The sequence below is a fragment of the Osmia bicornis genome, chromosome 6, assembly GCF_907164935.1.
Source record: "Osmia bicornis bicornis chromosome 6, iOsmBic2.1, whole genome shotgun sequence".
Lineage (NCBI taxonomy): Eukaryota > Metazoa > Arthropoda > Insecta > Hymenoptera > Megachilidae > Osmia > Osmia bicornis.
Window position 1 is genome coordinate 10,273,907 of NC_060221.1, and position 21,728 is coordinate 10,295,634.

General features: G+C 32.4%; 4 protein-coding genes across 11 annotated transcripts; 3 read left to right on the plus strand and 1 right to left on the minus strand.

Moving 5' to 3' along the window:
* The first annotated feature begins 1,588 nt into the window (after positions 1–1,588).
* LOC114877521 lies at positions 1,589–7,396 on the plus strand. Its single transcript, XM_029190196.2, has 5 exons — positions 1,589–1,698; positions 2,233–2,322; positions 2,944–3,295; positions 5,934–6,124; positions 6,387–7,396. Exons 2-5 carry the CDS (start codon positions 2,251–2,253, stop codon positions 6,456–6,458), a joined length of 687 nt encoding a protein of 228 aa, XP_029046029.1. The 5' UTR covers positions 1,589–1,698; positions 2,233–2,250; the 3' UTR covers positions 6,459–7,396.
* Positions 7,373–9,302, minus strand: LOC114877520 (TATA-box-binding protein). 5 transcript variants are annotated; one of them, XM_029190189.2, is made up of 7 exons: positions 9,214–9,302; positions 8,748–8,864; positions 8,447–8,657; positions 8,262–8,368; positions 7,834–8,077; positions 7,546–7,744; positions 7,373–7,465 (listed from the first exon to the last, which is right to left on the minus strand). In XM_029190189.2, exons 3-7 carry the CDS (start codon positions 8,543–8,545, stop codon positions 7,389–7,391), a joined length of 726 nt encoding a protein of 241 aa, XP_029046022.1. In that variant the 5' UTR covers positions 8,546–8,657; positions 8,748–8,864; positions 9,214–9,302; the 3' UTR covers positions 7,373–7,388. The 5 variants fall into 5 exon arrangements, with proteins under 5 accessions (XP_029046022.1, XP_029046025.1, XP_029046028.1 ...); XM_029190192.2 differs by lacking the exon at positions 9,214–9,302 and adding an exon at positions 9,075–9,104; XM_029190195.2 differs by lacking the exon at positions 9,214–9,302 and having other exon boundaries at positions 8,447–8,649; positions 8,748–9,116.
* On the plus strand, positions 8,687–13,905 carry LOC114881383 (intraflagellar transport protein 52 homolog). 2 transcript variants are annotated; one of them, XM_046286067.1, is made up of 8 exons: positions 9,685–9,757; positions 11,387–11,630; positions 12,134–12,300; positions 12,369–12,586; positions 12,664–12,772; positions 12,850–13,132; positions 13,207–13,455; positions 13,529–13,905. In XM_046286067.1, exons 3-8 carry the CDS (start codon positions 12,161–12,163, stop codon positions 13,796–13,798), a joined length of 1,269 nt encoding a protein of 422 aa, XP_046142023.1. In that variant the 5' UTR covers positions 9,685–9,757; positions 11,387–11,630; positions 12,134–12,160; the 3' UTR covers positions 13,799–13,905. The 2 variants fall into 2 exon arrangements, with proteins under 2 accessions (XP_046142022.1, XP_046142023.1); XM_046286066.1 differs by lacking the exons at positions 9,685–9,757; positions 11,387–11,630 and adding an exon at positions 8,687–8,735.
* Positions 13,906–14,472: 567 nt separating this feature from the next.
* Positions 14,473–16,153, plus strand: LOC114881384 (nuclear transcription factor Y subunit gamma-like). 3 transcript variants are annotated; one of them, XM_029198159.2, is made up of 6 exons: positions 14,476–14,688; positions 14,780–14,912; positions 14,974–15,294; positions 15,391–15,441; positions 15,523–15,696; positions 15,775–16,153. In XM_029198159.2, exons 1-6 carry the CDS (start codon positions 14,666–14,668, stop codon positions 15,946–15,948), a joined length of 876 nt encoding a protein of 291 aa, XP_029053992.1. In that variant the 5' UTR covers positions 14,476–14,665; the 3' UTR covers positions 15,949–16,153. The 3 variants fall into 3 exon arrangements, with proteins under 3 accessions (XP_029053989.1, XP_029053992.1, XP_029053990.1); XM_029198157.2 differs by having other exon boundaries at positions 14,974–15,441; XM_029198156.2 differs by having other exon boundaries at positions 14,473–14,688; positions 14,974–15,441; positions 15,523–16,153.
* Positions 16,154–21,728: the final 5,575 nt, after the last annotated feature.

A 21,728-nucleotide genomic window follows, 5' to 3' on the forward strand; every position in this document is an offset into this window, starting at 1 on the left:
TTTGTTTTTTGAAGTTAATCAATTTGACAAATGAGTGAGCTAATAATGTGTCATCCATCATCGGTGTAAGTGAAATTTTTATCTAGGATGGATCAAGTCACCTAGCCTCATTAAAAGTATCGAGTATATACAGGTAATAAAATGTTACAAACTATTATCTCGGAAACTATAACAGCTATCAGCCTAATTCTTTTTTCAAATTAAATGGTACAAAGTGCCTGGTTATGTGGTGTATAAAAATGGTTGCCTAGAATAGCTATCATGGGGTCAGAATAAACTGACGTCGTCTCTTTTAAATAGAATGCCATATTATTATTAATATTTTTTAAATAGCGTTTATCAAACTGGATAACATTTATTCGAACCATTTTTTTATATTTCTAATAATCAACGATTTATGGTAAAAGGAATATCAAAGAAGCGATTACGTGGAGGCATCGAAAGAGAACCAAAACAGACGTATTTTGCCTGAAAATTTATTTTATTAAATATTAAAAATGACGACTATTTACTTGTAAACATATATTTCTTCTTTTTCTAATATTATGACTTTTATAATATTGTATATCGGACAACATTATTGCAAGTACTGACTTACAAGAATTTTGCATTCGATTTTTTCTTGTGAAGATATTTGAAGCACAAAGTAATGGAAACTCTAACTAGCACAAAAGATGATATGAAAACTTGAATACAAAATACTTGTCAGTTGGTAAATATAATAATACTGTCTGATGTATGTTATAACGTCATCATTTTTAATATTTTAAAGGATAAAATACGTCTGTTTTAATTCTCCTTGAACGCCTCTATGTATTCGCTTCTTAAATATTTCCTTTGCTTTAAATCGTTAACTATGAAGAATATTAAAAAATAGTTCAAGTAAATGTTATTCAGTTTGATAAAAGCTGTATAAATAAAAAAGATTAACATAGCAATACGTTTAAAAAAGACGACGTTCGTTTATTCTAACTCTATGATAGCCATTTAAAAGAAAAATTTTATACACCACGCAATCAGGCACTTTGTACCATTTAATTTGAAAAAAGAATTAGGCTGATAGCTGTTATAGTTTCCGAGATAATAGTTTGTAACATTTTATTTAACTCACCCTGTATATACTAGAACATTAAGAACATAATAAGAACATAATAAGAACATTATCGTATTACGTATTGCATTTCGATCCAAATATTTATTTCTATTGAAATGAAATTCTACAAATTCACGAAAATTTTATTATTTATTTAAATAATTCTTAATAGGGGTTCAGTCCGCATTTTAAAGGAACCAGTTTGGACCTAATTATTATACCAATGGTGTGCACAGAATTAAATATTTAATGTTTTTGCAGAAATGCTAAACGATACGCTTTTCTTAAGTCGAAATGATCCCTAACATCACGGCGAGATCTCCAAAGAGGCTAGGAATTAGCCTGTACTCATTGCTAATCGTCGAAACGACGTCACGAGGCTCGGCCATCGGTTGACCTCTGCTCGTAACTCGCTTTTACGAATGTGGGTTGCGGGGGCGATTGTAGGCGGTGGAGAAAAGCCGCGTGGAAAACGTGGATCAATACTTTGATATTGGACGAGTACAGCGCCACTTCCGGTCGTCGAAGACGCGTGTGCAACCGAACCCGAAGAGCGCAACTCTGGAGGAGCTCTTCGTCGTTCTTTCTTGACAATCGTTGCACAGGTAAGTTCTGTCATCATCTGTGTGTGTCTTAAATCTTTGAGGCTGTTATAAAAGAAATTCAATGTTATACCTGTAGAAGATTAATTTTGAAACTGCAAAGAACTTTCAGGGTGATTTTCTTATTGTGAAAACAATTGATGGTTTTAATTTTATTATGATTAATATTAAAAATTGTGAGCAGGAAATTTAGTGAATTGTTGGTGTTTCTTGACGTTCTATGAAAAATGTAATCACTGATTAGGACTGAGTACAATAATGCTATTAAAGCATTATGTAATAACATTGTATAATATAATTATGGTATCAGTGTTATTATTGTTATGCAATATGTTTAACCGAAATAGCAATATTTAATAATGAAAGTAGTTGTGATTGGACAAAAAGTTCTTTCTTTCAGAAAATGTGACAATACTCTCAATATTTCAAAATATTTCAACAAAATATTGTAAAAATACATGAATTAATTATTTTTTTATCACCCTATACAATTTACTTCAATTGATATTTAATTAACATATAGTTACTAACTTATAGACATCCACATTTGAAACCATGTACTGGATCCTGTTTCTGTCTGTGGCTGTTGCTGTTCAGGCATCAATCTATTTGCCTCCTCCAATTAAGGTAACACTTTACCTTCAAAAATTTAACCAACTTTGCACATTTCAATTCATTAACGCGATCAACCTAGGTAATGATCATAAGATGCCAAACTGTTCGAATCCGACGTCCTGGTGACATCATAAGATTCCTCGCTCAACACGCAGAGTATTGATAAAAAATATTGACCAATCATTGCTTCCGCCGGGAGTAACAGAAGTTCTAGATTAGGATAACAGTTCAAAAGCCATATGAGTCCTAGACTAGAGGGCCTTAATCCTCGGACGGCGGACTATGGAAAGAGCCCCAATTTTAATTTAATGTGTATTTCATATTATTTCCATTTTCTTAATTTTACACTATTCCTCTAAAAATTATTCTTCCGATATATAAAATCTTTTCATTTAAAAATTACACATTTAACTTTAGATTAATATCTTTGTACATACATGTTCTATAAGTTTGTGTCTCGATTGATCCTCACTCTACTGTTCCGGCTGAACATGTTAATCCTTCCGCTACAGTAATCAATCATAGTCGTCCAACGTAAAGAATTTATTTTTCCTTGTCATTTGAACTATTTAAAACATTTTTATTTTGTATATTATAAGGAATCATGCTGTATATGTTGCCATCTGATTCAAGGAGGATCAATTGCTGACCGATACTTTTCGGGAGTTAATCAATCAAATGGGAAATGAGCTCGTGGACGCAGCTGACTCATATCTAGAACAGCAAGACAAACCTAAGGAAATTCGTATTGAACTACCCGCTGATTACGATGATATAGACACATTGAACCCCAATCCCAGCATCCGTGATCAGGAATACTTACGGCACAGTACATTATGGAGCCATCAACGCATGAACAATAATGATCAAGCAAATGATAGACAGATTAAACCTGGAAATATAAAATATATTAAAGATGAGAAGACGGAGAGTGCTTTGCCGGCATATTGCACACCTCCGAATCCTTGTCCGGTTGGATATACAAGTAAGTAACTTATTGCTATTATTAGTATTGATTTATTAACCCTCGGACGGCGGACCATGGAGACAGCCACAATTTTTATTTAATTTTGTATTTCATATTATTACACTGTTCCTTTAAAAATGATTATTCCAATATAAAAAACATATATTTTACATTATTATACATTTAATTTTGGGTTAGTATTCTTGTATAGTAATCCCTCCATCTGCACCGCAGACTATGAACTCTACTTTGTATGGAACTATGGGGTAAAGTTTGTACAGTAAAGACTCGGTAATTGCGAAACGCTCGGGACCGTACTTTCGCTTATATTGAATTACGTCGTGTTTGATATCATTTTAATCAGAAGAATTCCACAAATTTGTTAGTAAAAGTTAGGGGACACTTCCGAAAGGCCCCATCACCCCAGGATAATCAAACTTCGGATTTATAGTAATTGAGGGACGAGAAATCGAATGAGACCATTTTCAGAACTGGCAAATAAACCGTTCTCGAGATATACAGGGTATTCTAAAAGTGCGGAAACCCCCTATTACCTCGATAAGAACGCATTTTCACGGAAAATGACTAACCTAACCTAGGTTAGGGTTAGGGTTAGGGTTAGTCATTTTGCGTGGAAATGCGTTCTTATCAAGATACATAATAGGGGGTTTCCGCACTGTTAGAATACCCTGTATATCTCGAGAACGGTTTATTTGCCAGTTCTGAAAATGGTCTCATTCGATTTCTCGTCCCTCAATTACTATAAATCCGAAGTTTGGTTATCCTGGGGTGATGGGGCCTTTCGGAAGTATACCCCTCCTTTATTTTTAACTGTTTCTTAATGAAACTTTTACTAACGCATTTGTGAGATTTTTCTGATTAAAATAGTACCAAACACGATATGATTTGAATTATATTTATTTATTAAAATAATAATAAAACTGTAATAATAGCAAAGTACTAAACTGGTCGATGGCTTCATAAACTTATTGTTGCCACGGTTCAGTTCAGAATATTTCTAAGTAGCGGAACTATTGACTGCAAATTAGGTGCTTTATGATGTTAGGAACAGCCCGTGATTTCCATGAAACCGGACAGTTTCTTCCTATTGAAAATTAAAGTAATTTACAAGCTAACAGTAATAACAGAATGATAATAGAATAAATAAACAATAATAATAAAATAAACAATATAGAATTGACACCTCGGCTACATATGTATAAGGCAGGCCGTACACCAAAGATACATCAAACACGCAACATGCAACAAGCAACACGTCGCATGTTGTGTACGAACGTAGAATAGGTACCGCGGCATGGTACAAACGATTTGTACGAACGTAGAATAGGTATCGCGGCATGGTACAAACGATTTGTACGGACGCAGAATCGACACCTCGGCTGGATATATGCAACGTTTGAAACCCGAGCCGACACCGCAACCGATTTTCATTTCCAATCCTCCTTTGCTTTTCGCCAACTTTTAACATCAATTTTAGCAAGTAATTATAATTCAAACTATATCGTGTTTGGTATCATTTTAATCCGAAAAATTTCACCAATGCGTTAGTAAAAGTTTCAGTAAAAAAAAGTCAAAAATAAAAAAGTTTTATAGTTGAATTAGTATTAGTCACACCGATACGTTTCGGCTCTTTCCGTTGATCATCGGACCTCTCTCTTTCCACCATTATCTGTCCTTTTCTACGTTCACGCTTGGCTGCTCGTCGCGTGTAACCCGAGATTCGACTCCTCGACTGGATATATGCAACGACTGAGTCCCAATGTTTGTTGCATATACATATCCAGTTTTACTGTACCTCACTGATATATCTGATCCCAGATCATGTTACACCACTCGGCAAGCGAACTTTTCGGCGTTTCAAGGGGTATACCCCTCAGCGATGAGCATGAGTTCTTCGCAATTATCGAATCTTTACTATATAGAAAAATTGCAAAAAAATTGAAGAAAAAAGTCTTTATTTGACGACTAATATTTAAATTAATATAAACGTAATAGCGATGTGGAACAAACAACTGAACTTTTAATTTAATCCTCCTTCTGCTGGATTCGTTTATGTTGTATCAACTAAAACTAATATTTTTTCTCCATTTTCTAAATGTTTGACTATTTCAAGCTTTGCCTCCAATGTCAACATTTTTCTTTTGCCAACTTTTTCCATTATTATATACAGGATATCCCGAAAATTAAGTCGAATCCCGTAGAGGGATGATTGCTGAGGTGATTCTAAACAACTTTTTCATTTGCCAAAATATTGGTTAAGGTGAGCAACCAATAATTCGATACTATTATTCTTTTCTCTTTTTTATTCACTTTTCGATACAACTTTTGCCCAACGAACCTATTATACCGACGTGGTCCCGATGCACTTGATCACGACCACTGTTTGAACGCAGAAGATACCCAACACTCTCGCGGTTCGGCCCATGCTAAAGGCGCGCTCTGATTGGCCAGTGTTTTTCATTAATAACTCGAAAACGCAGCTTTAACCAACATTTTGGCAAAGGAAAAAGTTGTTTAGAATCACCTCAGCAATCATTCCTCCACGAGTCCTACGCTAAGTTTGGTACACCCTGTATATAAAATATAGCAAACTGTCTGTTTAAAAAAATGTTATATTAAATGCTGTTTGTTACAGGTGAGAACAACTGCATTGTAGATTTTGAAAATACAGCTGCATTCAGCCGGGATTACCAAAGTGCACAAGATTGCATGTGCGACACCGAACACATGATGAATTGTCCTGTTGATTCTACGAATAGCAACAGTCTACCAAGCATGCACATTCCAAATGCCAATTTTAATCAGATTGTCGATCAGTTTCAAGCTGTAAGATACACTGCGATCAATATTTTTGTTTTTACTTTTAAATTAAAGTAAATCAGGTCATCATAAAGATTTCCATTCGTTTTTGTTTATCATTTATATTTATAATTTATATTAAATATAAAGACTGCAAACTGCTGGTACATCTCTGTATCCATAATGCATCTAAAAAAGATTATAGCTATATGTATACTATATACATCAGTTTTTAATATCTTATTTATTGTTAGTTAGAAATAAACATATTTCCAACTTTTTATTTCAGGAGGATAATCCATTTTTCCGAGGTGAAAAGTTACCAATTGCAGCAAAGAAAGGTTTAAATGTTGTTTACTAAAATATATGGCATACCTCCTAAAACTACTTTAACGTATGAACCAAAAATGTTTTACTATGTATCAATAAATATCTTAGGTTCAGTGTACCATTCCATAAAAGATACAAACATCAAACGACAGATGAATTTATACCTATAAAGAAAGAAAGATATTACATAATTCAACGATGGTGGTGCTAAGATTACACAAATATTTTAATATTATAATAATAGTATTACCTCCAATGAGAAATGACTTAGAATCGATGTGTATATGTGTGTACATATTTTAAATCTAATATAGATGTCTGTTTAATATAATATAAACGTGTTAGGTTTTTACAAATTATGTATATTTTGTTACCAAGAATTAATTGTTTAAGAGAATCTTCAATTATAAAAATTACTGTTATTTCGTGGAATGGTAAGTAATAGTAAATGCAACAATGATAAGTAATTTATCTATCCGTGAAATATTTCTGTATTTTCTTTTTCTTTAACAGACAATATATTTCGTGAGATAAAAGATTTTATGAATTTTATAAATGTACTACTTGTCGACTGTATTTTAGTTCCACAGCGATATAGATCAAATACTTTCATTACTAAAGCATTCAGAAATACATTTTTTTTTTAAAACAATACCTTGCATTTATTTTTCTTATATGTATACAAAAGATATTTATCAACTAATTTGTCAAGAAAATGAACTTATATATAATATTTTTACAACATTATTGTACTTCATTTATTGTATAAGATTATTTATAATTTGTTCAACTGTTGCGAACAGAAATCACATTCGTACAAAGTTCCTAATTATTAATAAATAACTTTCGAGTCGCCAATAAATTATGTAAATGACTGTAATACCTAATACATGCAGAACATTATCTATTTTCAAATAAATTATGTATAATCGTAAAAAAATTTTAACTATTAAAAATATTTTTACTGTTTTCTGAAACTCTTTAATATTGGATATATATTGTTTAATGCATCTTGCAGCTCAGTACGATTTTTTGCTCCTGAAATGCATATTATTTTATAAAAACCATAACAATTTTGTTTTTTCTTTTTAAATTAATTTAAATTAATTATATCTCACCAGTCAATACAATTTTCCCATTGACAAATATAAGTAATACCACTCTTGGAGATACCATTCTGTATATAAGACCCGGATAAAGCTCAGGTTCATAACTAGAAAATTGCCCATGTATATGATTTAAGTTTTCCAGCTTGATTGGAAATTTTAAATCGCATGTGGCAACTATATTTTGTATTTTAAAGTTATAAAATTTAACCTGTAATAAATGCAGTTCATTAAATTATACAAGTGATAAAAAATAATGAGATTATATTTTTGTTAACACATTGATACAAAGCATCTTACTTGAAATCCTAATTTTTGAATTATTCGTGCAAACTTTCTTGTTGCTAAGTAAGAATCCTCTTCGCACCTTGCTCCGGTACATACTAATTTTCCAGAATGAAAGATCAATGCTGTAGCTCTAGGATTTCTAATTCTCATAATTAAACCTGTGAATCTAGCTGGATTATACTCTGAATTCCTTGTTCTTGTGTTAATATACATGAGTTTTAATTCTGTACCTAAGTTAACTGTAGAAACTACATTTCTACAACAAAAAATAAAAAAGATTACTTTACATATCATGAAATTGTATTCAAACTGTAATAACTTGATTATTGTTTTTAAATCCAAAATAATTAATTCATCTTAATTATTACAAAATGTAGCCATGCAATAGTCCTTACCAGAATAAAATAAAACTTACAAACTTCAGTAACTTTCTCACTTACTGTAAACATGGTTCTATAACTTCTTTTGTACTATGAGCAGGAGTCAGTGGATTAATCATTAACTGTGGATTAACATTTTGCGATGTGCTCGGTCGCGGGACATTTGTCTAAAATTCACACATTAGATTAAAATTAAAAAATTAGAAACAAGTGGTTCAACGCGTGTAACATATTTTTTAATTTACCGATTGCGGCGGAGCCATCGAACATTCCTCCCCAGCATTTTTTGCAGGATTATTCAATAACCTTTTTAATTCGTTGTCTTCTTGTACAGCAGTAGTCATTTTATCTATTTTCGTTATTAAATGAACTCTTTCCACTCATATGGACCACTAACTATTTTGAACGCCATTTACAATCATTCTGACATCTTAAACGCCATCTGCATCTGATCAGCTGATCATTTAAAGTACTTAAGTACTTACATTTAAAGCACACTAAGGTCAGATCTACACTGTGTGTAATTACATGTGTGTAAGTACTTACATATATGTATATCTTTTAGGCCCGATCCACAATATCGGTTCAGTCACGTTCCGTTCTCGATCCGGTAAAATTTTACCGTACCCATACTGCTATGCCACTTTCGAGCCGCTCTCGATCCTGATAGTCAATTATAAAAAGTTTTTTCGATTGTATTTTTGGCATTAGTAGATGTAAATTATAAATTTACTACTGTAGATATAGATTCATATGGAAAAAATAATAATGGTGGCATTTTCGCAAACTCTGATTTTGGAAGAAATTTACAAAGTCGCAAATTGAATGTTCCCGAGGATTCTCGGTAATTATTGAGATTAGGTTACACCTCACCGATTTTGATGAAATTTAAATACATATGTTGTAAAACTCAACATTTTGAACAACTTTTTCCGATACATATAACCGCCGCTCGGCCTTCGAGATATTTTCGAAAAACTACTACTACTACTACAATAAATTCTACGTATACCTATGCAGGTACGGCGGCGTATGCGTCACCATCGGACCGCCGTTTATCTACTGTTTTCACAAACATCGCAATGGTCGAAAAGCCACAGATATAACGGGTGACCTTTTTAACACGGTATTGACGGTTTATATTTCTTTAATCTATAGATACATATTGCCTCCGAAAAAGTTCAAAATCTAAACCCATTGACACCTCTCTCCCATAAATTATAACTTAACCTAACTTATTTATCCTATTTACATATTTACACAGTTATGCATCCTCCATCAATAGAATAAATATGTAAGGTTAGGTTAGGTTATATTTTATGGGGCAGGTGTGAGGCCCCGCCTACGCCTTTAAGAATCCAATGCCTGCTATTTGTTCTACTGACTAAGTATGATTTCGTAACCATCATTTGTTTTAAAACATTTACCCGTTATATCTATGGCTTTTCGGCCGCCGCAATGTGTTTGTGAAAACAATAGATAAGCCGGATAAGCGGCAGTCCCTTGCTGACGCATACGCCGCTGTACTTGCATAGGTATACGTAGAATTCATTGTAGTAAGTAGTAGCAGCAGTTTTTCGAAAATATCTCGAAAACTAAGGCCGAGCGGCGGTTATATGTATAGGAAAAAGTTGTTCAAAATGTAGAGTTTTACAACATATTTAAATTTGATAAAAATCGGTGAGGTATAACCTAATCTCAATAATTACCGAAATATTGAATGCGGCCTTATTTAAAAGATCAAAAAGTATAGAAGATATTGAAAAGAGAATATTTAAGGAGTACATAACACCACTTTGACCGCTTCAAATTTAAGGCTTTTTTGGAAATTTTTTTTTAAGAAATGGAAAGTGTTTATGAAACTCCAATTAGATTGATTTATTATACATGTATTAAAGTAGATATAGTTTTTTTGTTTTATTGATATGTGCAAAAATGGCGGCTTGACAGCTGATGATCGGAAACGCTTCGAAAAAACAGTGTCAAATGGTGGGCACGATAACTCAACCCAGATATGACCTAGAACAATGAAACAAAGGGATTTAGATTTCTTAATCCAAACGCTAGTGAAATACGTAGCCGTTTTCAAAAATATGCATTTTTAATAAAATGGCATCGATTTAAAGTAAAAGCTTAATTTTTGACCAGAAATTTCGTGCTTTGAAGTTGTACAGAAAATCGAAATATCAATATTTTGAAAAAATCCTACGTGTTTCACTAAAAAAATATGTGACGATTAAATTACAAAAAGATTCAAGAAGATTGATTGAAAATTGGCGGAGCTAGAGTGCCCACCGATTTTGAAAGTACTGTTTCGAGAAAAACGCGTTTAAAGTTTTGAAATGTGTTCTGGACATGAAGAAATGAAAAATTCGACTGTTTTAAATTTTTTATCATTTATCTGCTATCCCAGGAACATAAAGCTGCCCTTCCATGTTTAAATATTCTTCCTCATTCTCTTTCGTCGAAGATTGTAAGGTAGAACGTGCCTCTTTTGCCGCATCTGTCAAAGAGCTCTCGGCGTGGTTGATCCGTTTAGCGTCGGCTTCCAGACAAAAATTGTATGATTGGACACCAATATCCATCTCCAAAGCTTTCATAATTGGGAGAATGTTTATCAGGGCATCAATAAAATTGCACACAGCAATATCAGTCGCTATTTTCAAGACTTTTTTGCTGCTTGAATAAGATTCTGGAGCCAAATTCCAAACGGTAGCATTGAAGCTTTCGTGGCTATTTTTTAAAGACATCCATTGTGTATTAGAGAAGTTAGACATCAAAAGGTAGGACATTAGGTTGTACCTTCTCAACAGGGATTAATTTGACACACCGGTAGTCGTTTCGAAGCAGTCCGACGCGCTTGGAAAAGAGCTCGAAATTTCAAGGAAACAAATTTCTTTCAGTTAATAACGCTTTTGCCCCATATTCTAGAAGGTTCAAAGCATCTTTTAAGCCAATAAAAAAAAAATCGATTTTTCGAAAAATTTACAGTGGTGTTACCCCTTAATTATCGATTATGTAGAGGAAGAAGATTAATCGAGTGCGCATTTGGGATTTTATCACAATAACATTCAGAGTTTATTGTAGAAGACATAGCTGATCCTGAAAATGCCACTACAATTATTTTAACGACATGCATTCTGCATAATATTATTAGAAATTGTCGATCTATGATTTGCGAATAGAATTCGGAATATATTGAGACAAATCATGTAAAAACAATCTACGAAGACAAGGTGGAAATGCACAAACTGAAGTATTTCAAACAAGGGAGCGCAGTCACGCTCCAGGAAAATATTCTTCGTGAGTGAACAGGACCTGACCGGGATTGAAGCGTGATCGGATCGGAGTTGGCGCGGACGTTTTTACCGGACAGAGAGCGGACCGTGACTGAACCGATATTGTGGATCGGGCCTAAAAGATATATATGTAAGTACTTACACACATGTAATTATGCGTAGAGTAATATAGAATTTAAATTTTCACTGAACCGATATTGTGGATCGGGCCTAAAAGATATATATGTAAGTACTTACACACATGTAATTATGCGTAGAGTAATATAGAATTTAAATTTTCAAACTAATAATAATCGTTATTTAAGAAGATAATAGAAATAACATAATTTATTATATTGATAAAATGTATAAAAGATTCTGTAATAATTTTCTATTTTTGAATCAAATGTTGTCACACTTACGTATGTTGTCCGGTACAGGACCAATTTTTGAAATTATTATTTTGTTTATGTATATTTAACTATTCGATACATACTATACTATATTATTCTAATCACCAATTATATTCAAAAGTTTGATATGATTACAGTTGCTATTAGCAACCGTAAACTATAATATAAGAAGACATTTACGAAGACACAATATAAAAATACGGTGTTCTTTAAAAGTTCATTTAATTGGGATAATTATTAGATTTACAGTAATAAAGTAACAATCATCATGAGCTTGATCTTTGGTAGCGGTGACAGTAACAATAATTTGAGTGTTATTATTTTTGACGCTTCCAAAAACGAAAGAAAATTGAATGAAGAATTCAAAGTGTTGCAAAGAAAATTAAAATCGAAATGGAAATTCATTGAGTGTGTAAATACATTGATATTATTTTAACTAAAAGTAAAATATTTTCTATAGTTTTTATGTATTTTAGAAATAACGATGTCTTAACAGAGGAGTCATTATCAACAGGAAAAATATTGATACTACCAGAGCCGCGAAATAAATTTACCGAATTAGAAATGAATTCTATTAGAGCATTTTTAAATTCTGGCGGACACGTATTGGTTATGCTCGGTGAAGGCGGTGAGAAAAAGTCAAATACAAACGTGAACTTTTTATTGGAAGAATTTGGCATAATGGTGAACAATGGTGAACAATATTATCACCTTACAATCATTCAAAATGATACAAAGAATTGAATGTAACTTTAATGATTTAATTTTTAGATAGTGTAATACGTATGAGTTACAGTCAAACAATGCATCCAAAGGAATGTTTTATTTCACAAGGAATGTCAAATAAATCAATATTTTCGAAAAATCATAATGAATACATGTAATTTTAATCAAATATGAAATACTAGTTAAATTATTTAATTTACAAAATAGAAGTAATGTGACTATTTGTTTCAGGGATATGAATTTTTTATATCCATATGGCGCAACTTTAAATGTCGCACAACCTTCTGTAGTTGCATTATCCAGTGGATCTATCACCATTCCAACGAATAGACCTATTTGTGCATATCATTACAATGAAATAAATGGTGGAAAATTACTTGTTTTAGGTTCATCAAGAATGTTAACTGATACATACATTGAGAAAGAGAAAAATGATTCATTGAGAGAAATGATATTTGACTTTTTTGAATCAAAAGAAATTGTAGTCAAAGAATCACAAATGGATGAAATAGATGTAAGCTTTAAAATTCTATTAACTGTTTCTAGTTTTTGTACATATTATTACTAATAATAACATTGTTTATCCAGTTCTGGGAGTACAACTTAATCCCAGATATAACACAGCAAGCAGATAATCCAAAAGTGTGTACCCATGACATGGATATGATGGATAATCCTCATGAATATACTAAACTATTTAAACATCATTTTTATTCAATAAATTTAGACATGGTACCAGCTTGTATAAAAGCTTATGAAATTTTAGGACTGAAACATGAACCACTCACCTTAATTCCGCCACATTTTGAAGCTCCTTTACCACCTACTCAAGCTTCAGTAAAGTTTTCTATTAGTATATTGATTTTATTATTATGTTTTAAAAGATGTGATTTAAAAACTTTGTTTATAGGTCTTTCCACCAAGTTTTCAAGAATTACCACCACCAGCCTTAGAATTATTTGACTTGGATGAAGCATTTAGTTCTGATTTATTGAAACTATCTCAATTAACAAATAAGTACATGGCAACAAAAGATTTATCAAAACATATGGAACTGAATCATTACATTAGGGAATTTGGAAGTATTATAAGGATTAGTAATTCTGATACTGATACTGCAAAAGAAGTATTAAACTCTGTCTTTCAAAGTATTTGCAGTTACAAAGCTATGCATGAATGAAAAAAGGTCATATAATTGTAAATACCGTATATTTTTTCTTTGTATTTGTTATACTTATATGAAATAAGTGTAAATATGTATATTTATAAAAAAAATTTATTCTGTAATATCATGTGTTGTAATAATACATTTTTGAAGTATACCTTACCATTTCATTTGGTCATAACATTATTTTTGGCTGAACTTTACCTCAGGGGACCAAAAATTATGGCCTTTTTTTTTACCTTCGTGAAGTATTTTACGAGTAGAATCTAAAAATCCTAGTTTTAAGGTGCGGAATCGATCGGTTCAGAAGTTATACGTGTGTAAAAATGAGCGTTTTCAGCGTATTTCACGGATTATTTTGACGCCATATTGACTTGTAGCCTGTTGCCGTCCAATCACGTCCAATGAGTGGAGTCGCCGTCGGTAAAACAGAATTTGTAGGTAAATTAGTATAAACTTGGCTTTCATTCGATTTCCTTTTTCATTTTTTCCGATTTCATTTTTGGTCCGATAAAGTAAAGTTTACCCAATTCCGCGTCTTAAAACTAGGATTTTTAGATTCTATACGTAAAATACTTCAAGAAGGTAAAAAAAAAAGGCCATAATTTTTGGGCCCCTGAGGTAAAGTTTACCCATGTAAACATTTGTAAACTATACATTTCTGCCATCTACCGTGAGTATACTAAACTTGAAAGTAAAATAAAATTGATTATAATCATGGCAGTGTTTTGCTGGTGCAAACAATAATTTTGTTGTGAATATCTTACATAGCGAATAAACCAAAATATTTACACTTTATTTAGTGTTACTCACAGTTAGCAGGATGATTTTCATAATTTGAGGAATTTTATTTTGTATTATATCAAGCATTAGCTGTAAAAAATGTCGGTATTTTTCGTAAATGCGTAAGTAATAATGTTTATTTCTATATTAGGTTATATGCATTTAAGTTTATTATAGTTAACCAAGTATTTATTAACATTACTAACCGTTCAGTAATCAAGATAGTGAAGTTGAAGGAGATTCCAATGGAGATCTTCAAATTGCATCACCAGGTAGTTCTGAAGCTCAACAAGCTTTGGCCCAATTCTGGCCAAAGGTTACAGAAGAAATTAAAAAAATTACTACCGTACGTAGGGGGTTAACTGTTACATATATTTCATAATTATTAATAGTTTTTAAATTTGTAGATGGATTTAAAAACACAGTCATTACCATTGGCTAGGATAAAGAAGATAATGAAATTAGATGGTGATGTAAAAATGATAAGTGCAGAAGCTCCTATGCTGTTTTCTAAAGCTGCAGAAATTTTTATACATGAGCTAACCTTGAGGGCATGGGTTCATACAGAAGATAATAAAAGACGTACTCTTCAACGGAATGATATAGCCATGGCAATAACTAAGTATGATCAGTTTGACTTTCTCATTGATATAGTGCCTAGAGATGAATTGAAACAAAGTAAAGCACAGACCGAAAGTACTGTACGCACTTCTATGAACTCGGATCAGGTACATTATTATTTTCAATTAGCGCAACAACAAGCTTCTGCTAATCAAAATGTACAAACTGGTAACACTGCTACACAACCTATACAAATTGTACAGCCTTCTACTGGACAGATACAAACAATCAATATTGGTAGTCCTGTAGAACAGGTATATTTTATATTTTTTATAGAAAAGTATTTTAATTATTTAAACTCATTATATTCATTAATTATTATATTTTGATTTCAGGAGACTACTGGTGGAAGTACAACACAGACTGTAACAGTGCAGAGTCCACAACAATCATCAGGACAACAAATTATCCAACTACAGCAAGCTCAACAAACACCTACTACACAAACTGGAGGGATACAAATTGTGCAACAAATTGTGACACCTAGCGGCGAAATTCAACAAATACCTGTATGCACATTTCTCATAGTAAAATTGTTAATTTGTAAGTACTTTGGTATTCGTACAGAAATTTTTCTATTATTTCAGATACAGTTGACACCTCAGCAACTTCAAATGATCCGTATGCAAGTACAAGGCGGAAGTAATCAGCCAATCATAATACAAACTGCTCCGATACAAGCTCAACCTCAGTTAATACAAGTTGCACAAGGTGCCCAAGCACCAGTCTTCTTACAAACTAGCGGAACTGACAATGAGTAAATATTAATTAATTTTAAGGAATATTTAATGTCTAGTACAACAATCTTAAATTTAAAACAGGATAAAACAGTAAAGATAAGCTTGTATGGTAAGGAATACAAATTTTTTTAAATTATTCCTAAAATAAAAGCATTTCCATTTGTCTGTTATCCCTGGTATACCACAATATTTCGAAACAAAAAGAAACATTAAAAAAATGGATGGATATTTGTTTTTTATTTGATATTACAATGTAGTTATCATTTGTTACGACCTTGCTTATTGTTCTCTGCAAGCAGATACTTGCAGAAGGTGCTCAACAAAATGTAAAATTATTAAATAGTGAAAGTGTAGTTTTTGATCGTCGAAAGTTTTGATCGTTTAAAAGCTGCGTCCAAGGACGAATATGTATCACGAGCCGGTTATAAGATGCCGATCGAAGGGTTGTCACTGAAGCGAAATGAAGTGAATTGAAGCGAGGTAAGGTGAAGAATAAAGATAAGCAGCCAACGCAAGATGTAATCTGATTCGTACGTCGCGTTCCTTAGCCGCTGGCTGCTTCGCATGGCTGAGCTTAGGACTGGCTGGTGCAACTTGTATTATGTTTCACGTTGCTGCGGTTCTTGTCTGGCAAGTCTTGAGTTCGAAGCCTTCAACAATCTCGAAACGTCACGTAATAATAAATATATTAAAATTTATTTACATATTTGCAAGTCACATCGAAATACATTTCATAATTTAATCAAATAATAAGACAATTCCGAAAAATATTTTACAAACGTTTAAGTATTAGTTTTAAAAATCCTGCGCAAATTTGAAAAGCTACGAATCTGATTCTATAACGTCATTTCAAAGACACAATCATCGTCGAAAAATAATTATAGTTGATATATTTTCAAAAGTTAAGAAAATATTCTTTGGAAAAAAAGTATCGAATGAACGGATATTATCTTGGTATCAGGAATATTTTTATAGCAATGCACAGTAACAGAAGGATGAATGCCCTAAGCAGGAAGACTAAGAGACAAGGAAGAGGGTAAGGAAGATGGTGGCACCTACAGAGGTCCTTTTATTAGCACGGAACAAAGATGTGCTCCATTTAGTGACGTTGCCACTATGGCCCTGGTTGCCAGGGTAACCATGTACTCGCAATGTTGCAGTCTCAACCTTGCTCGTCGAAGATTTTAATTCTTACTTCGAGAAGACTCTGACGGGTCCTTCCACCTCGCGATCTACGCCACTGCTTGAATACTCGGATTTCACGACATGTTTACAAAGATCCTAGAGATAAGTTGAGAATGGCCGCCGCAGCCCATGCCTCCTCCATGGGTGTAAGGTGACAGCTGCCTGCGCCTGCGTTACAAGCACACAAGGTGTCCGAAAATTAGCTTCCTATCTTGTTCGTAATTTATTCACCCACTTCTTACTTAAAAATAACCTTTCTTAAGTGCGTTTAAAATTTAACAATTTTAAAATATACAATAAACCAAATGTGACAATATTATAGAATAAATTAAATACTATATAAATTCATACATGAATTGACTTCTTAAAAAAGTATTACGAATTAAATTTTATTGAACAGCTAGATAAAGGAAATAAATTATTCACATCAGAAAAAGATTAATGAGATTATTGGCGAAATTCCCCAGGTCCGATAATATCTGACTCAATGGCTTTTATTACTGTCACTAACGCCGGGATTTCTGAGTTGTATAATCGTAAAAATTTCGTATTCTGAAGGCAGTAAATTATGTCGACAACAGCAGCGAAACTTTTGAATGGTACACCCCATATAAGCTAACATACGTTCGTACATACCTACCAGGGCGAATCTTCTGGTTGTGTTTGTGCGCGACCCCCACCCCCACTCACACATACACAAAAAGGAGAGAGATATCTCGCTTACTTGGCCCGGACTGAACTCACCCGCAGGATCTCTACACGTGTGTGCACTTATTTTAACAGGATCTTACCGTGAGGATGTATACGGTTCGACAGAAAACAAAAGGCCACCTTTTTACCGGAAAAAGAAAGCGCTTTCACTTTTTTTTCCCTCTTCCTGTTGTTGTTAAGGTTAATGGTACTTCGCCGTTAACGAAATTTGATCTAAAATTGCGTGTTTCTATAGATATTTTCGATTTTGAAATAATTTCAGTTGTTTAATTCTTAACATTAAAGAAATACATACTGCAACATGAAATGATTGCATTTAGCAATAAAAATAAAAATCTGGCATATTTTATTAACCCTCGAACGGCGGACCATGAAGAGAGTCTCAATTTTAATTTAATTTTATATTTCATATTACTTTCATTTTCTAAATTTCACACTGTTCCTTTAAAAATTATTCTTACAATATATGAAACTCTTTCCTTAAAAATATCATACATCTAACTACAAAAAACTTGGGTTTTATTTTTAAAAATAAATTAATTGTCTTGATCATGTAATTGCTTTTCAAGTACTTGTTTGCAAAATGTTTCACCTTTACTGGTTAACAAATACCAGTTGAATTTTCATAAATTTGACGTTTATTTTTACAATAAATATCTATAGCAATAATGTAACTAATTTACTTGAAAACCAAAATTCCTAGAAATTCATGATAATACTTTGACTCTTCTGGATAGGCATAATCATTCTTTTTAACAGACTTCGAAAAAGGAGGAAGCTTACTCGTTTCGATTAGTATTTTTTTTTTTTTTTTTCTTACGTTACATCATATAATTTAATTAAAATCAATAAAATAATTTTAACCAGCTTCACGGCACAATTACTCCACTGTGCAACAGTCGATTTCCCTAAAGAGAAAGAGGAAGAAAATCAGTCGTTTGGACATTAAAAGGTGTATGTGCTATACCTGGACCTCGACAAAGCAAACACTGTGCCCCGTACTCGTACATTTTTTCCTAGAGCGTTCGTTCGTGTGTGCACCCTTGGGTGGTCGCGTACGTAGAGCATTTATACACATGTACGTACGTTAGAGAAATAGACCGCAAGCATCCCGCATACTTGGAGAAGAGCACGGTTACTTGCATCGTCGTATTTATCTGTACAACACAAGGGTTGTGCCCTGCGAACGTATATAGATTCACGGTGGCATTATATCATAAAGGTAGTAACCCCCATTCCGCCTCCTTTTTCTCCAGCGAGGCAAACCCGGCTGCCTTCGACCAACCCACAGGATGTTGACGCCATGTCTCCTTTACGTGCCTTCCTTTATTACCTTCGATCTTCGTCGAACGACTCTTGGGAAACTCGACGACATCCATTTCGCGTAACACTCCCCCGCGAAGTATATTGAATTTGTATATACCCCTGGGCCATCGCGACACCACGATTACGTGGACGTTTTTTAAAGAACTGCGACTCAATCATTATTGACACATACAGCCGATGTTGAAATTATTTTACAATGATGTACGAATAGTTATGATTAACTAAAAACCACGTTTTATTCGGCAATTAATATCTCTGATACAGAGAAATTTTATTATGAATTCTTACAATTTGTAAATTTTTCTAGCTTGCTCGTGTTTTGCAAGGAAGTTCAAATACAAATCTTGTATACTTAAAACTGTATTATACAATATATTAATTTTTAATTTTGAAAAACTCCTATAGACTTTAGTACTTACAATAAGCTTTTTTTATAACTAATAACAAACTCCACTGATTTTTACACTTTTTTAAATAAAATCCTTTCAAATATACATAGGTATGCCAGGTTCAACATGCATTTATTGAAGCAAAAGAAAACATTAATATCATTTACTGAGACAATCTTTTAATCAACTCAATATTTACGATATCTCCTAGATTATGGTTTTTCTGATTATAGTCAAAATAAATAGATACCTTAATACTTAAGTTTCAAAACAATTTTAGAAATCAAAGTTTATGTAAAGTATGAAAGTGTTGGTACAGTGTACCGATGTCGGGTCTGAAGATTCAATGCTGAACTAGTGTGATATTTATTCGAAATCAAGCGTTGTTTATATTCTGAAATTGATTCAGCAACTTAATGGTGTTACTTAATTAAAAATAATGTTCAATCATGACTCAAAATCATAATTCAAAAAATACTATAAGGAATTTATCTAAAGAAATACCTACTTCCGCTCCAAAGTCTTAGGACACCTACCAAAATTTTATGACTAAAGTCATTAAAACGTTTAAATAAAAGTAATCTTTTCTCGTCATCAATATATAATATATATTTTTTAATTATCCAATCATTATTAAATATATAGTATTCTTATCATTCCTAAAATTCAATACACAGTTTTCTATGATACATTTCTCAAGCTTTCGATAACACAATAATTTAGCAAAATAAATAATTATCCTTGCATTAGAGGCGAAGAAAGAACAAAATTGAAATTTTGAACCCAATATTTAACAAATCGTAAGGTATTTATATACAATAATTTATTTAAAAACCTTAGTAACATTATTAACAATAATCGAAGCTATCTCATAGAACCTCATATACACATCCTCCATATTTCTTAAATATCACCTCTACTAATTTCGATATTCCAATAACTAGTACTTTTATTATTTTACAAAATACAGACAAAAATTCTGTGCCCCTTGACCATAGACGTCTATCGAATATTAAATGTTTTTATTGCTTAGATCATTATATTTTCTTCAATTAAAACTAATATTGAACACATTTATACCTGTAAATATATGCAACAATGAAACTACATAATCTAAATAATTTACATTGTATAATTAAAGATTTAAGATTATCAAAACAGGTATATAAATTTCCTAAGATTTTTTATATATTTAAATAATCATATGAAACTAAAGAATTATAAATGAAAAAAAAGAAGAATCATTTTTCAATGTTTGAAATTATTTCTTTGAAAAATTGTGAAATTAATGAAAAATGTAGCTAGCATATGACAGAACCCATATAACCCATATGAGCTTCAAATTTTAATATTACATATATAAAAAAATAATCTTTTGTTATAAAATTTCAATGAGCAACCATTAGTTAGATTTTAATACGCTAGATAAAAATAACAGCATCAGTTTAGAAGAAAGAGAACAGGTATCCAAACGTATATCTGAAAATCTGTTTAGAACTTCCCTAAAGGATCTCCAAGTATTTTATTTGTCCAAAATTTGGAGGAAGATTCCTTGCATCCGCTGTACCGTAAAACTACGGTCAGATTAGGCGTACTTATCCGACCCTCCTGTACTTATCCGTCCTTATGTAAAAATACTAATCTTCTTTGTCGTTTGTCGACGGGTCCTCGATCGAGATCGCTTTTGTGTTTCAGTTATTTTCGCTTATCGGTTCTACAGGTACATAAACATGATCGAAATGTACGCTTGACGTTTTCTGCGGTAAATAAATACGAACCATGGCGACCAAGAGGAAACGAATTCGCATAATCACATTCGCTACCGTGTGCACTTTGATACGAAAAATATTACGTATCAGGGATGAGAGAGAGATAATAAAGCAACCGTGGCACATTCTCATCTGTCCCGCGTTCTAGCACATTCTTCTTCATCTCGCATTCTATTCCGTTCTTTGTTCAACCCTAATACGAGGATAATTATTTATTTTGTCGAATTATTACTCTATCGAAAGTGGAATTTATCATATAAAAGTGTATTTCCAATGAAAATTTGAAATATATTTAAATTAAAAATGGTAAATGTTCGGAAGTGTCACTCCTGTCAGAATCGAGCTGATTTTTTATTGTGTGGTTTCTTACAGTTAAAAAACATCATATTTAATATTATTATGGCAGCGCATCAACAAAAAC